At 40.3% G+C, this 16,985-nt stretch overlaps 1 protein-coding gene across 5 annotated transcripts in view; it reads right to left on the bottom strand.

The window, feature by feature from the left end:
* Positions 1–16,985, bottom strand: part of nectin3b (nectin cell adhesion molecule 3b) — a 52,256-nt gene that overhangs the window by 13,864 nt on the left and 21,407 nt on the right. For 3 of the 5 annotated variants that reach the window (XM_079586662.1, XM_079586664.1, XM_079586665.1), the window contains 5 exons: positions 13,019–13,369; positions 9,964–10,263; positions 8,098–8,215; positions 6,768–6,919; positions 976–3,652 (listed from right to left, as the gene is read on the bottom strand). In XM_079586662.1, coding sequence (XP_079442788.1) covers positions 2,940–3,652; positions 6,768–6,919; positions 8,098–8,215; positions 9,964–10,263; positions 13,019–13,369 — 1,634 coding nt within the window. In that variant the 3' untranslated portion in view covers positions 976–2,939. Of the gene's footprint in view, positions 1–975; positions 3,653–6,767; positions 6,920–8,097; positions 8,216–9,963; positions 10,264–13,018; positions 13,370–16,985 lie in introns of those variants that run through there. The other 2 variants (XM_079586663.1, XM_079586666.1) reach the window with 2 other exon arrangements.

The following is a 16,985-nucleotide window of genomic DNA, read 5'->3' as shown; positions in this document are numbered from 1 at the left end:
GATTTAGCAAACAGTCGACTCAAATGTACAATAGCTAAAAGGCCCATTCTACTTAATTTAATATATTTAAAAGGAATTAAACATGAACAAAACAGTCAAAGTTTTGTACAATGTGAAAGTATCATATCAGTTTGCACCGAATATAGCCTAATGGATATTTAATTGTGCGTTTTGATTACTACCATCTTTTAAATTGAAATATTAGCCATTTTAAGATAAAAGTTATAAATTAAGGGTTATTTGTCTCAGCTAAAACAACAGATAATTACTTTGACACTACAAATCCATTTGCCCCAGATTTGGGGTTCAAGCTGGCCTAACACATGAAAATGTATGAGAACCACTGCTTTACTATACTAATTTTAGCCCTGATCTCATGGTCTTGGATTAAAGAGGCAAATTTCAAGAGCTGACTTTGGACATTGATTCATCGTGGAACTTCTGACAACTAATTACTAGCTTGTCCCACCACCAGCTGATTGGACAGGATGATAGACTCACCAACGGCTATGAAACAAAAACCACTCAAACAACATTTATTCCTACAGCTGTGCTTGATCTTCCCTTCGTCAACCAGCTCCCCCATCTCCTCTCACACAGATCGACAGAACAGCAGTGCAAACACAAGAATCAACAAGTCTATAATCCCATCCACTTTAAGGCTATCCTAGGTAAGTCCGAGAGGAAGTTCAGCCCCCATCCACAGGAAGCTTTTAGCCACAGGCTTTCCCACAAAATATGCATGAGGCTCAGAGCACGAGGGGATATTCGGAGATGAAGTAGGTTAACCACAGCAAAGGAAAAGAGGGCGTGAGGAATACATCCCTGGAGGCCTCCAGGAGAGTAGAAGAGACCCCCACAGGGAACACTTCTGCAGCTGAAGCAACCAGTCACACCCAAGACCTCAACATTCACCCCTCCAACCAACACGAAACAGAGCTGAGGCCAAGTTATAAAACAAAGAAACATGTCACAGAAAAAAGGTGCTTTATTTCAAAAACAAATGTATCCCAAAAATTTTTTTTTTTACAAAACAATGCTCAGTATCATCTATACATTGCAAATACATTTCTTCTCTGCTATTTTTCTTTACAACTATTTTTTTTATTTTTTTTTACAGTAGATCTTTGTAAAACAAAACAAAAAGTGGAAAAAATGTTCAGGAGAAGTGTATGTGTTATCCTCTCATCACAATCTGTGTAACGGTGGGTTTTCTAGTGCGTTCCACCGTTGAATCTCAGGCTTCCTAGAGGAACGATAAATTCAAACAAACTAACAAACAAAACAAGGTTCTCCAAACTGCCGGCATATATACATAACAACCTTGTTTACATTGAATTCGTCACCTTTGCATTACCCAAACCTGTACACATACATATTTTGTTTTACTTAACTCTTTGATGTGCACTGTAACTTGAGTGTCACATGTCATTTAATGCGAGCAAAACAATTAGTTATTGTCTGAAAATCTGCAAAAAGCAAATCATAGAAAATGGCAAACAAAACAAATGACAGTACAAGTGATGTTCTCAGGTCATCCTGACCATTATATGCCTCAAAAACTACTCGCATACTTCTTCTGAGAATGATACTCATTCGTTCGTAACTTCTGCATGCACATTATAATGCTTACAGGGCACGTCTTCAGTTTAAGGCACTATAATATCATCTCCAATATCTCAAAACCCAACCATATGCATCTGCTAGCTTATTAAGATCCAGCCAACACTAAAAATGAATGACCAATAACACGTGTGTTAGGCTATCGTCCTCTGCGTTCAATTATGTGCGTAAATGTGTGAGATTTGAGGCCAGAAATCTGAACACTATTGCACAGACAATGAGGAAATTCATCAAAACACTGTCGGTTAACACTAGCTGATTGGATTTACATATTACAGACAGACACACGAACACAGAAAACACACACAAAAACACAAGAGACAGGCACAGGACTTGATTTGTGACGTAATGCAAGCCGCTGAATGCAGTCGGACGTTGTTAACACTGGGCAGTGATGGTCTGACGAAGACAAGCCAGACAGCTACATTAATACGGGACAAGCTTTCATGTTGAACAATGGCAGTAGTTTTCGATGTTCAAGACATTGTCCAACCATCTCCTTTTGCAGACAGACTCACACAGCGGCAAACATTTCTGATGGCACAAACAAAAGAAATCCAGAGCTGACACAGTGGTATGCAAATAGAAGCCGAATTGATACAATAACAGCACCCCATTTTAGCAATCATCCTGTCTGGCTTTCTCTCATTGGACTTTATCAAATCCAGCACAGTCCTCCCCGTCTAGCACCTCCCTAAAGCACTCCAACTCTGAATGCCAGTAGAGAGGAAATAAATGTTGCCATGGAAACCGCCAGGCTGTTGACAGGAGCTAATTTCTGCCTCCATCGGAGTGACAGCATTGAAAGTTGACGTGACTCATCGAAACTCATCGCTTACATGTGTGCTGATCTGAAACACTTATCGACAGGTTATCTGAATACAAATTGCATTTGTTTGAACGCCTTTCTTTTTTTGTAGTGACTTTATTTTAAGCAAATCACACAGTACAACTTACTGTGCAAAGGAAAGGAGACTGGCTATTGATTTGGCAAGAAACCCCAACTTAAATCACCCTTTAAATCAACCCTGAACTGGTTTATTGGTGAAACATAAAGCAGATGTCTTTTTGCCTGACCTTAACAAATAAAGACAATAATTATACCCTCTCTTGGTCCCAAAACATCATTTAAACCAGCTAGCTATGAAGAGCTAACTAACGATTAGGCTAATGTACAAAAACAAATTGGTATGTGTAAACTACTAGAAAAGGTGCATTTCCTACTAATTTTCTTTACATAACTCTGTTCATCCTTGTATCATTTTGCAGTCTGAAGCATTTCAAGTGTCTATGCAGTCTTTTCCTGCTCATCCTTCTCAGACATACCACTCCCTCCGCGAGATCATTGAGCCATCGGTGTGCGACACGTAGTCATTGTCGTAGCAATCCTCTGGCATGTAGGGGGAGCCGTTGCTCATGACTTGCGGAGCGGCGTACCTGCGGGGCTCTGGCTGCAACGAGCTCCTCTGGATGTGATGGGCTGGACTTAAGGTCTGCGGATGGTCGGGGTGATGGTTGTTGTGGTAGACGTGCTCATGGTTGTGATGGTTATGGTGGTTGAGTTGACCGCCTGCTTCCCTCAAAGCTCTACTGCGTCCATTGGGTGATCGCTCTCGGTCGAAATCACCCCACTCTTCTCTATCCTTATCCGGGTAGATGGAGCCGTTGTCCTGGTTGGATTTGAGCTTGGTGTCAGGGCTTCCTTTGCTGTAGACTTGCTGCAACTCATGGGGCTGGGGAGCCTTCTGCATGTCAGAGGGGCCGTGATACTGCTTTGTGTAGTAGTCGCCGCGGAAAGTCCGCCGCTGACGCTGGTAATAAACTCCACCCAGAATGAGCAGCAACAGCAGGAAGAGGGCTCCACCCACTGCCCCGCCCACAATTGAGCCTAGGCTTCCCTCCGGCAGAGGCGCCAGGGTTGGAGAGGTGATGAGGGCTCGCTGTTTATTGCCAGGTGCAGTGGCAGAGATGTCGGCGGTTAGGAGGCGCACGGGGGTGGTGGGGGGCATGGTGGTGGTTGAGGGAGGATCTAATGGAGGGAAGGAGGGAAAGGCAAGAGGGAAGGGGGCAGGAGGAAGGGATGGACAGACAAAGAAAAGTAGATAATGTCAATGCCAACTACATCCGCATATCATTAACAGTCATATGAATCCGTTTCCAAGATTGTAACATCTTCTAGCATAACATCTAGAATGACCAACAGTTGCCATGGACGAGACAGTTTCAGGTTTTGGATCAGATCTTTTATTGAAAGGAAGTGATCGCAAACCTTCCGACAGCATCAAAACCTAAAACTGTTGTCCAGAGCAAAGACTAAAAAAACAAAAACATGAAAGTGAAAGAAGAGTTGAGATTTTCATGATAAGGGATTCATGAGGAGCTACATACTAACATCTCCAGCTAACAACGTAGTACAGTCGTCAGCAACAATGAAACCTAATGAGCAACATTTGTGTTAGCTGAGAGAGGGAGTATGGATGACCACATAGCTGAGTGATTAGAAAAAAAACAAAATGGAAGGAAGGGGTCAGTGAAAGGGTACGAGCTACTGGGGGAGGGGAGGGAACAGACATCGAGAATACCCTGCTAACATGACTTGACTGGTGCAAGGACAGGAGATAGAGCTAACGCCATTACCATGCATTGATCGCTTGATTGTGTTAGGGAGCCGCGTGTTGCGTTTCATCGCATTCTGGAGCATGCATCTGTACTATGCAAGCAGCGTTCTCTGAGGCTGGGAGCTGAAAGTCAAACTATCCCATTACGGAGTGTCCTGTTCCCGGCGCAATGAGAACTATTTGGCTGGCTGTGAAGTGTGTGAATGCATCGAGTGCAAACGTGCGAGTCGCAGGAGTCAGGGCTGCAAGCTCTTCAGGGTTACATGGTTCAAATGCTCCAGCTAAAGTGGGGAATAATTTGCTCATCCTCACTGGAATGAATAATAAACGTAGCATACATAAAGCATTCCTGGACTGTATTGTTACCGCAAGGTCAAATGTAATTTGGATGCATCTGCGGGTCTGGTGAGAGAATGTATATGTATGTAGGAAAGAGCAGCTATATGGTTCAGAAAAAACTGAAATGTCCCATTCATTCTTTTGGAAACATTTTTGATACAAAAAGTTCTGAAATATTTTTGCACTCCCACAGTATTCTCAGCGCAAACATTTGTTGCATATATGACACCACAGGGATAGTTCACCCAAAAATCTAAGTTGTTACCCAAGGCCTCCCTAACATGGTACGGGGCCCAGTACAAGTTAGAGGATGCGGGGCCTAAGTGCAAACCACCCGGATGGTTGTCATTAATTACTCACCTTCGTACCAAGCCTGTATGTGGTTATTTCTTTGAGTGCAATACAAAAAACGAAATTCTGAAGAAAATTCACACAGATATTTTCCATGACTTTTCAATTAACTACATCTGAATGATTAATTAAATAATCTGAATGGTTTGTTCATTAACCAGGACTTCAATTCATCGACTCAAAGATTCTGTAGTTCTCAAATAAACTGTATGGGGAATTAATTAATTAATATATATATTTATATCATTTTTTTATATAATATATATATATATATATATATATATATATATATATATATATATATATATGAACCACAGTTTAAAAAAAATAAAAATAAATATTGGCACGAACATTCTTCAAAATATCTTTGATCCACAGACGAAATAAAGTCATACAAGTTTGCAACAACATTACGATGAGTAAATATTGACAGAATTTACATTTTTGTGTGAACTATCCCCTTAAACCACAAGGACATGGATAATGTCAATTTATTTTAATTTATTCAATTTAGCCCAGCGGGTTAAAGAATAATTTGTTTTTCAATCAATAAACACTAGAGCTTCTCGCCTCAGCACGTCAATGTCCAGAAAGGAAGAGAACAGGACATAAAGAGAGGGCAAGTCACGGAGAGGTCAGAAATCCCTCCCCCTTTCATTCTTCTCTGTGCCTCCATAAAATCCAGATTTATCACAAATTATGTACAGTATGTGTTAACCCATGCCTGTCTGTACACTGTACATATTCAAACCTAAATGTGATTGGTCCGTCTGCAGGGAGTGTGTGGGTGTGTATCTGGGGGGGTGACTGGTGACCACACAGGTAGTGGCAGGGTGTTTAACATGCAGGACAGGTTCTGCCCACCCATACTCATGCACAAAGATCAGTGACTAACAGCAGACACCCACAATCACTCAGTCAATACGCAAACAGTAGCAGTAGGCATTCTAGTAGAAACATCACGACTCAAACAATTGACGCAAAGGGACTCTTAAAAAAAAGATATAGGCAGACAACTTTGACATAAAATAGCCACACGCAAACAACAAACAGAAACACATAGCTTCATGCACGCATATGCTGAATCTTTCTCAAGGGTAGAGCATTAAAAAAAAAAAAGTTAAAAAAAAAGGAAGAAAAGAAAATACATAATTAATGGCGGTTGAAAAGAGCTGGTGAATGTTTCATGAATCTAGGACATCTCTCAGTCAAGGTTGCTTCCGCTCTATTCTCCACTTGTATAACTGCGTGACAGTCTCAGAGACATAAGTGTGCACGAGGGAGGGAGAAATAAGGGGGGGGGGGGGTAATGTGTGTCTCTATCACAGAATCTAATTAAACAGCAGGATTCAATCTTTAATGTTTACACAAAAATGATAGGAGATAAACACCATGGAGTTTGACAGCGGATACCTGTCTCAGAGGTCAATTAGATAATGACTCATGAGACCCAATAAAAACCAAATCAAACTTTTTTAAAAGAGCCAAAGCTGAACTTAATGGAGGGCCAATGCCCTTCAGGCAAAGGCCTCATGTGAAGGAACATGATTGGGAGCTTCTGTGCCTAAAAAAAATATGGATCAGGATCTGTGTAATTCTGAGTAATGTGAGATAGGTGGGTTCTAGAGAAGAAAACATTAAGAAACCGCTTGCTTGAAATGAGTACCGTAAATGAAAGAATTAATGCGAGAAGTAAATTTTTGGGGGGGATTTAAGGCAACATTTCAATAAATTTGACTGTTTAAGTTGTGTTGTTTGCTTATTATCGTTTCTCCACCTTCACATGGGAAACATATTGATAAGATGGGTATGGCAAGTTTCAAGTCTCTCACTCACCCTGAATGCGTATTCTAATGTCTCGACTGCGCAGTCCGATATCGTTTGCCACCTCACACCTGTAAACGCCAGAGTCGTTCTTCTGCAGGGGCCTCATAAAAACCAAAGAGTTATTCAGCACCTCTGCTCCATCTGGCATCTCTCCATCCAACCTACAACATACAAAACATGTCAAATTGCTTCCAAATAGCAAGATCTTTCATCTGCCCCGACACTGTAAATCACTACTGCTACTGACATTTTCCACAGTCAAAAGTTGGACTTATGATCTAAATGTGTATGGTTAAATGCTTAAAAAAGTAAGCTTGGATGAGAAATGGATGAGTTGGACCAGATAAGGAAACATCCAACAAGTGCCCAGCATACATGGGAACTCCAAGACGCATAGTTTAGGAAGTCGCCAAATAAAAGATGACTTGTTAAACATCTTTTTGTTTGCTCATAACTACCATATGTCATTTCATAGCTGTAAAGGGGACCAATTATGCAGAATTTCCTTTTATATTGTTTTTTTAACATAACTGTATGTCTGCAGTGTGTGTACACCACCCTTTAGTTGTAAAAATCCTTCCACTCCGTTTGTCATTTTGCCCATAAATGCTCATTTGAAGATACTTTCAGATTTGAGTAAGATATGTATTAAAGCTACTAAAGTTATTTAATCAAGACCAATGAGTGATTTTCTGTTTTTCTTCTGTTGTTTGATTCATATTTACAGCATACAGCAGTAGATATTGCATATTATGCTGCGGTTACTTAAATACACAGATCTAATATACACATGCAATTTCTTTCCCCGCTGTTTACGTTCACGGACATAACTGACTGTGTATGTGAACTTTGTGTGTTTTTGACAAAACCTTGTGTTTGACAGTTTACAGTAAGATCAAATAAGACAGGAAAGAGATCTTAGTTTAAAACTCACGCACCAGTCAGTTTTCTTAATTAATTACGCCTATTTTCTACAAAGAATGAGTTGGAATGTCCCAAATTTTAACATATGACTCTTTGAGGCAGATTTAATCACAATTAATACATGTTTAAGCACACGATTGACTTTCAATCTTTCAAATGAGCAAACAATACTGACGAACATAAATATATTAGTGGGAGAGAACAGATTTGCTTTGAATCTGTATAATGTTTGGGCATTCACTCATGAAACTGGTTCATTTGCATTGAAACCTGACAGTTCGAAAGAAACTATTAGTGTTGTGAATCATAGAGATCATCTGCTGATTGAGAGGAGTTCAGGAAACCGGCATTAACACTCTTGAACCCCTTCCAGACATGGTGTGCTGTGGCTATTGTGAGTGTAGTGGTTACACACCTGATCCATCTGAAGTGCTGGGCAGCCGGGTTGGCCTTGGCTCGACACTTTAGTTGCACATTCTCCCTGCCCACATACCAGTCGCCGTCATAGCCCAGCACCAGGATGTCTGGAGCAACTGCACACACACACACACAATGCACAAAGGGATCATTCAGAGTAGTGTAAGAAAGGTAAGGTAAGGCTGTGCCTTGTTAAAGACCCTATGAAATGACATAACGAGAGCAGTTTTCTGGTCCGGTGTCGACGCATCTCCTATTGGAAGATTTGGCAGGACATATCAGAGGTCCCTGTTTTTTAAATACCCAATAGGTTTTAGTTACATCACAGCCATAGATCATGATTTGCTACCTGCTACAGTAGGTGTTATGTATTAGGGGGCAGGGCATTCTCATGCTAGAGAGCATTTGATTGGATTAAAATGTAAAAAATGTATGACGGGCGGAAGGACAGACAGACAGACAGACAGATAGAAATAAAGTAGTAATTTATGACACAACAACATTATTAATGCTAATTGATCATAAAGAAACAATTCACCATTAGGACTCTGTGTCTGACCAGAAAAATACAAGACCACTTACAAAGACTATGAGCACTGTATTGATTTGTGCCTTTAGAAAAGCTCTTTAAAGTTCTTTAAGTGAGCGTGCTGAATTAAGATGTCTTGTAGACCAAATGAGATGAAAAAGACTGATGGAAAATGAATGAAAGAAGCTTTCTTGACTATAGCCTTGTCCCATGACTGATGTGACCTCTCCCTTCCCATACTCCCTACATCGGCTGCTTCCTGTACCTGCCCCTCACCACTATATCTATATTTCATTTAAGAGACATCTGCGCTTACGCACTCACTGCAGACACACACTTACACGCCTTCCTCACTGCTCAATGGTGCTTAGAAGTCTGTGTGTAGAAATCGTTAAATGACGCTGACAAATCTTTCGTCTGAAGCATCAATACCCTTATTCACTAGAAGTCCATGAAACCTTAAGCACTAGTGAAAGAGCTTTTAGCTCCATCACGCACAAGACAGCGTCAAGACATCATGTCATGTGGATAGTTACCGCACTGAGGTGATTTGGAAAACAGATGTAGGCTCTGGACATAAATCTCACTGCTTTGACTTGGTACATAAAAAAACACACAAGTTACTGTGAAATCTTCATGGAGAAGCTACTTTGGGTTTGTTGTTCTACATCAAGCAAACAAAAACAGGCTTGCGTGCACACAGGAGCGAGTACCAAATGAGTGTAACATTTCGATTTGGTGAGTAAATAAGTTTAGCCAATTTATCAAGGCTACATGGATTCACAGGTTTTTTTAATCTGATGCAAGCAAATGAAAAAAGATATGCTCTAATGCTGAGTGTCCATACAGAATTCCAGATATTTACATTTATTAATTTAGCAGACATTAGCAGATTAGCAGACATTCATTTAGATATGATCTCACTCTGATTCACAATATTTCAGTTTGATTTCATTTAGATATAGAGTATTAAAGTTATAAAGACCACTTTCCTTACTTATAACAGACAATCATTCTCAGGCAATGCTTACACATTAAATAATAAATATTAAACTTTAGTTTTTAACTGAAATTTTATTTTTCAAAAACTGACAGGAAAATTTTGAAAGTGTATAATAAAATATAAATTAAAACATTCAATGAACAAACTTTAATTTAAAACATTTTCCATGAGGTTCTTTGAAAATAATACACACAATAATGCTCAATAATCAAAAACTGATTATTCTATTCCATTCCTTTTAAAAAAAAACAAAGCTGCAAGTAAGGATTACTTATGTCTGGTAAATTTGCTCAATTCAAACCTTTAAAGAAACCTAAAGATCTGATACTCACACTGTACATTGACAATATAGGGTATCCTGAAGTCGCTCTGCAGGGCGGGATGTTTCACCACACATGTTAGCGTGTCCCCTTGGGAGTGACGGGAGGGCTGCCAGGTGTAGTGCACCTGGGTCGTAGTGGTGCCGTTGGCATCGTCCTGCATGTGGGCCTCAGACGTGCCGTACAGATTAGTCTCCCAGGAGACCTCGGCAGGGGGGCGAGCCCTCTCAGCGATGCATGTGGCCACCGCGGTGTCATTGCCACCGTCGATCAGAGCGGAAGATCCGGCCGAGACATACACCTTCGGCTCCACTAAGACAGACAGAGACACACGAGTTAAATGGAGCTTGCGTTTAATTCTGCACTTTAATGCGAGGAGACATCCTCACACGATTACTCGAAAGATGTATCAAGATAATGAACCGAGCTAAAGGAAATCCATTCAGACGAGAGTACAAAGCTAAATAAAAGCTCATTCTTTCAGCATCAAGAATCACTCTGCTACCACAGACAATAAATTCATAAACTGATAAGCATGACTGAGAATAATTAGATTTTCTTTGAGAAGAAATAAAAGACTTATCAGACTGAAAAAATAAAAATAAATCCTCTATGGCAACTACCGGCTGAGGGCGGCCTCGGTTTCTCATCAGAGAGCACTAAGTGCTTTTCCAGAGAAGATGAAATTATTTGTTTTAATGGCTTATCCAGTTTACATGGCAGAAGGGGCGGGGCTTGGGCGTGTGTGAGCCGTTATGAATCCAGCAGTGTTCGGGGCTGGAAAACTGAGCTTTGCGGAGGCTGACAGCGGCTGACAGAAACTTAACATGTGGGGCGCTCTCCCCTTCCGTTCCTCCGCTCAGTGTCATCAAAGGTGGGAGATGAATGGGAACGTTCTCCTGGGCTCTGTGACAAGGGAGGCCCACTAAGTCAAGAAGGACTGTGATAATACAATTCATATATTGATATACAATTCCATTCAAAAGTTTGGAGTCGGTAAGATTCTTTTGTAGGTTTCTTATGCTCACCAAAGATGCATTTATTTGATAAAAACTAGAGTAATACTGTGAAATAATATTAAAATTTAATAACTATTTTCTATTTGAATATATATTAAAATGTAATTTATTCCTGTGATGACAAAGCTGAATTGTCCGCATCATTACTCCTGTCTTCAGTTTTCACATGATCATTTAGAAATCATTCTAATATCCTGATTTGTTGCTCAAGAAACATTTTTCTATTATCATTAATGTTTAATTAACGTTAATTAAATTATTTTAATATGAAAAATTTTCATAAAATTCATAATTCATATTCATAAAACATGTAATGAAAACCAGCTCAGTAAAATTTAAGTTAGTTTGGACTTATACCATCATTTAGCATCAAAATGCATCATATTATGAGGTAGTTGGCGATACTCTGCCCTATTTTATTATAAATATTAATTTGCAGAAGTCAATGGACAGGTACCGAATGCATCAATACTCATTGACAAGCCTTTGTTTCTCCCTCCCTCTTTCTCTGCCATGAGTTTCTCTTACCATCTTGTGAAGTATTAACATTGGCAGCTGACCTTCAGAGACAACGGTAGAAGCTGTGGTCGTCGTACCTTCAACGGTCCACTGGTGAGTGGTGAGTGACACGTCATAAGTGCCTGTGTTCGTATGTGCTCTATGCCCATTTGTGCAGCAAATCTCGTGTCACTTGAAACAACAAATTCAACAGGACTTCGCAATGACATCCTTGACCCTAAAGTGCAGTGAATCCCAAAAGCAGCAGGCATCTTTCCCACACTCATGCACTCCTGTCTCTGCGCACGCGCACACACACACACCCTCCTGATCTAATTATAGCTCCGGTGCGTGTTCTCTTCCTCCCTCAATCCTGCTCTCTCACTTCACCACCACTTTCCATCCTCCTGCACCCCCCCCCCAATCTCTCCTTTCATTAAAGCACTCAGTCCCTGTTCGTCTCTGCTCTCATTTACGTTCCGATTTTCCTCCAATTGCAAAGCTCATTTTATCTATGACATCATCTTTTTCACTTTATCTTTTGCTTGTGCTTTATGAACCTTCACTCAACTTGTCTGTCTGCTTGTCATTTATTACTCTAACAAGAAGTCTACACTGGATGAGTGGCATAAATCAAAACTAGATTGTCATTTTAAATAACAGTTTTCTATTTTAATATATTTTAAAATGTAATTTGTTCCTGTGATGACAAAGCTGCATTTTCAGCATCATTACTCCAGTCTTCAGTGTCACAAGATCCTTCAGAAATCATCCTAATATGCTGATTTGCTTCTCAATAAACATTTATTAATATTATGATTATCATTGTTGAAAACAGTTTTTGCTACTTAACATTTTTGTGGTAATGGTGATGCTTGGATTAATAGAAAGTTCAATAAACAGCATTTAGAAAATGTAATCATTCTAAAACAACACATTCAGGGTTAATTTTCATATCAATGGGTTTCATTTGAAAATAAAGTATTTTATTTTCATTTCATTGTCGCTGAAGTCTATTCTTGTTCACTGTGTATCCTTCATCTTCAGCTAACAGAGGAAACAGTGACTCCTCATGCCTCTATAGTGCAATACATAATTGATATACCTAACATAAAGCACTGTGCTTGTAAGCTTCCTTGTTGTCTCTTTGTACACCCAGATAACAAAAGCACACAGCTTCGTTCAGTTGTATCCGTGTTCAGCAGAGCATGTGGCTCTGGGGGTTTGGTGGAGGAAGAGAGTTTAAACATCACCATGTTCTCTGAAAGAGCTGGACGGTCTCCCAAAACACTGCTTTCATTCCTGCCCTGGAGTTGCTCTTAATGTTTTTCCACCCTTTCGCACACACGCCGCATACTTGCCCACTTACACAAATCAGCAGCTGCGATGCACATCCACTCGCACGCCTTTCTTTGTTTGTCGACCACGCACATGCAGAAGGTTTGTCACGGCACTTTAGCATTAAAACACAAGCACCACGCTATGAGCGCATAATCGAACTTAATCACACTGCAAAAACACACCAATACAGACACACCGTCTCGAGTTACCTAGCACGCTGACAGTGGTGGAGGCCTGTGTGTTACCCAGCGGAAAGGTGGCAACCTTGCAGGTGTACACGCCGATGTCAGCGAAACCCACGTCTTCCAGCAGGATGGTGGCGTCATGCATAGAGGGCGAGCGGAAGGACAGGCGTCGCTCATATTCAGGAGGGACGGAGATGCCAAACATGGGGTTGTACACGGCCATAGTCACCCATCCAGTGGGCAGCTTCCTCTCCCAGGAGCTCTGCGTCAGGCTGAGGTTTGTGTCCACCTGCACCCTGCAGCTGAGGGTGACGTTCTTTCCCAACACAGCATTCACCTTAGGGGGGACAACCACCTGACTGCCATACACCAACCCTAGGGGACAGAAAAGACGACATCGTTAGTCAGGACAATTGAGCAGCTGCAGAAAAGAACTCTCGAGCACTTGTCCACCATCTCCACTGACAAATCCGTTTTTATCCCATTCAAGCTCCAATCAATCAGACGCCAAGGTCTCTAAGCACAGCTCCTAATTCCAAATGAGAAAAGTTCCCTTTTGCTTAGATGTCTGACAAGGAGACGGATACTACACCGGTTAGCTGGTGTAATTTGCTGTGCTGTAGAAGGAGCAAATGAAATGCGTTTTATTGTGCTGGAGGGAGGCTAAAATTATCCCTAACATTTGACTCGATGCAAAAACCCTGATTTCTAAAAATGCCAAAACCCTGATTTCTAAAAATGGGTCAGGAACAATGGAATCAGAGCACACTACAGAGAGAAATTAAAACTAAAGCCAGGCTGAAAAATAAAAAATAAATTACACATAATAAGAATTTAAATTAAATGTAAGAAATAAAACTAAACATTTTATTAAACTGGCCAAATGTGTTTTTTCCTGCAATGCAAATGACTATATACTACAAATTAATATTAATTGTATTTAATATTAATACAAGTATACTATTAAATAAATGTAGAAAAATATGAAATAAAATTATGTTGTCTTTAATTATGTAGTACTACATTATATCTGCAGCTGTGGCAAAACATATGTAGGTGTCCATAATTTTAAAATAACCCATACAGGGATATATTTTTTTACCCATGAATTTGTTTCATTTAGTTTTTTTTAAAACTCTAACCTCAAGTTGAACAATGGAGCCAGAGCAGAGAAAAAGAACAACTAAAGTCAGGCTGATTCGATGGTGCGCAGAACAATGGCTGACGGCTAAAGCACCGGTCTGTGCAGCCATTGGGCCCATAGGGCTTTAAAATAGGAACAACATGGGCATTCACCACAAAAACTCTAAATGTTCTCCTCCCTACCTCCTTCTCTTCCTTTCCGTTTGCCTACCTTCCATCACTCAGCCCGTCATCATTTTTTCCTTTTTCCATTTGCTGAACAAAAGCTTAATTATGTTTGAAAGAGGGTGTGCGTGTGTGAAATGAGTGCAAAAGGGGAGTGTGCGGATAAGACTGCGAGACGAGACCAAGGGAGAGACGAGAGCTAAAAGATGCCAAAGAAACAACAAAGGCCACTCGAGGACAACCTGTGTGTCTTATTACACCCAGACAGCTGTGCCCGCAGCCTCTGAAACCACGTAGCACACAGACACGCGAACACGCTGCGCAGTCGCACGCGTTCTCTAACATGTGGCGACTGAGGCAAATCAATGTGTTCTGCTGGGAGATGATGGAATTAAAATCATCTGGGAGGATCTTCTCTGGATTCCCACATCAACAGCACATCAATCATCTGCTGGAGTGTACAGTGATACCACAGTACCAACAATTTACTACAGTACAATATCATTTTGCACATTTCGGTACAATGTGCTGCTATCCTGCAAAATTTGGAAGGTCAGACAGCATTAAATTAATTATATTACTTAAAAGAATAGTTACCCCCAAAATGAATAGTCTTTCATCATTTACTAACTCTCATGTTGTTGAATTACTTTCTTCAGTGAAAAAATAAATAAAAAATGTTTAAATTTTTTTTTTCTTCTTCATACAATGAGTTAATCGGGTCCAAAACAATTAACGATTAATCTCCTGGTTTCGTATTTAACATTATTTTATTTACAGACAACCAGTTTATTTTCAATGTTGCCTGAAGGTAATCCGTTTACTGGCGTATCGATTTAGCATTGATACAATCAATCTGATCCTATCAGGAGTTTTCAAAGAATAAGATGTACAGTAAGTTTCATCTTAGGTTGACGCCAAACTGAACAGTGTTATTTAGGGTTGTTTCCTAGTGAACAAAGCTTTAGCATCATAAACACATTATGATCTGTCAGAGATTCCTTTAACAAAGGAACCCCAAGTTTTAGCTGAAGAAGACCCTTAAAGCAGCCATCTTAGAGTATGAGCTTCACCACACAAACATATTCATGCATGATGGCTGGCCGATAGCTGACCTGAATCTGAGAATTAAAACCAGCCCCTCATGCAACCGCGTCGCTTTGGTCCAGTCAGAGCAACACTTCAAACAAAACTAAATATCTGGATTTAATCTGCAGAAGACCATCCATGTTATACAGTGACCAGCTCAGAGGAAGACATGGAATCTGTAATCGATAGAAAGGAAAAGAAAAGTTTAAAAAAAGAGGGTACAGATGAATGTTAAATGCAACAGGCGGTGTGAAAGATCAGTGAAGATCTTGTGAAGAGAATACTGGAGCATTTTCAGTCAAATAAACAGAAAAACTGTACGCACACACCCACCCGCTCACTCACTCGGCCTCTCAAACGACAACGCTAATTGCAACAAGCTGCCGGTCGGAAGATGTAATCGTAAATCAAACCCCGCCGTATTGCTTGGCAACAGACTCCAAACATTCCGCCGGAGAGTTTGTCTTGCCAGCAACGTCCCTCCCTCTTTTGTCTCGACGGTACATCCTCGCTGTGACTGCAAGGAGGAATAAGAGAAGTGACAAAAATAAGAATCATAAAGGAAGTTTGGAAGTAGTTACTGTACATCATCAACGCCAGTAGGTTAGCGAAGCCAAAAGATGACCTCACAGGAATGGATGAGCAAGAGAGGAAATGATCTGGAGAATTTCAGGCTGTAAATGTTAACTAACTTCATGCCGTCAGCATTCAAACAAAGGCATTTTAGGCCACTGAGTCACAGGGAATGCCAAAATGCAGACCTCTCCATCCTTAAATCACTGGATTCATAACAAACAAGCCACAAGGTTCCTGCTCGAATCAAATACAGTGTCACTTATATGACTGATGGGTACATAAGCATTGAAAAAAAGAAGATGCAGACCACCTTAAAGGTGCAGTAAGCGATTTCTGAGAATCACTTTTGATATTTGAAAATCAACCCAAACAAACAACCCCATCCCATCATTGCTCCGCCCACAAAATGCACAAACATGTAATGTAAGAGTGGATGTCTCTATTATAGCCGAAGCGAACCAAAAAAAAGCCTTAAATAAAGCGAAGATGACAAACAAAAGACAAGGAAGAACAAAACATAAACATTCAGTACACTAGTATACAAGCAATACTTTGTTGTTAAGTTGCCAGCAGCACACCAATGTAACTCGCATATGAAGCAGAAACAACGCAACCTCTGTATAATTTTCAGGCCTTCCCGCTTAAGTCTCTCCAGCACTGGAAAGATTTTCTAATATTAACGTGGGTCCTAAAGCTCTTGCCTGATCATAACCCTTCTTTTTCCAGTGACCTTTTCTCTTTTGTAATGTCTCTCAGCCATCTTTCTTTCTAAGTCACTCTTCAAATCTACCTTTTGCTCACTCTTTCCACCCCAATCATGAGTGCATTCGCCCCCCTACTGCTGATTGGCTACAAGTGTGTGGCCAGAAATCGCTTACTGTACCTTTAAGATCAAAACAATATAGATAGTAGTATCAAATGTTCTGCCAAGCTATTAATTAAGTTTTTACTTTTAATTCAGCCTGATCCGATTTACACACAGTCTTCATTTGAGCTTTGTTTTAATATTTATGCCTAA

Source organism: Phoxinus phoxinus, assembly GCF_949152265.1.
Source record: "Phoxinus phoxinus genome assembly, chromosome: 17".
In the NCBI taxonomy this organism is placed as follows: Eukaryota; Metazoa; Chordata; class Actinopteri; order Cypriniformes; family Leuciscidae; genus Phoxinus; species Phoxinus phoxinus.
This window is presented reverse-complemented; position numbering and strand designations above follow the sequence as displayed.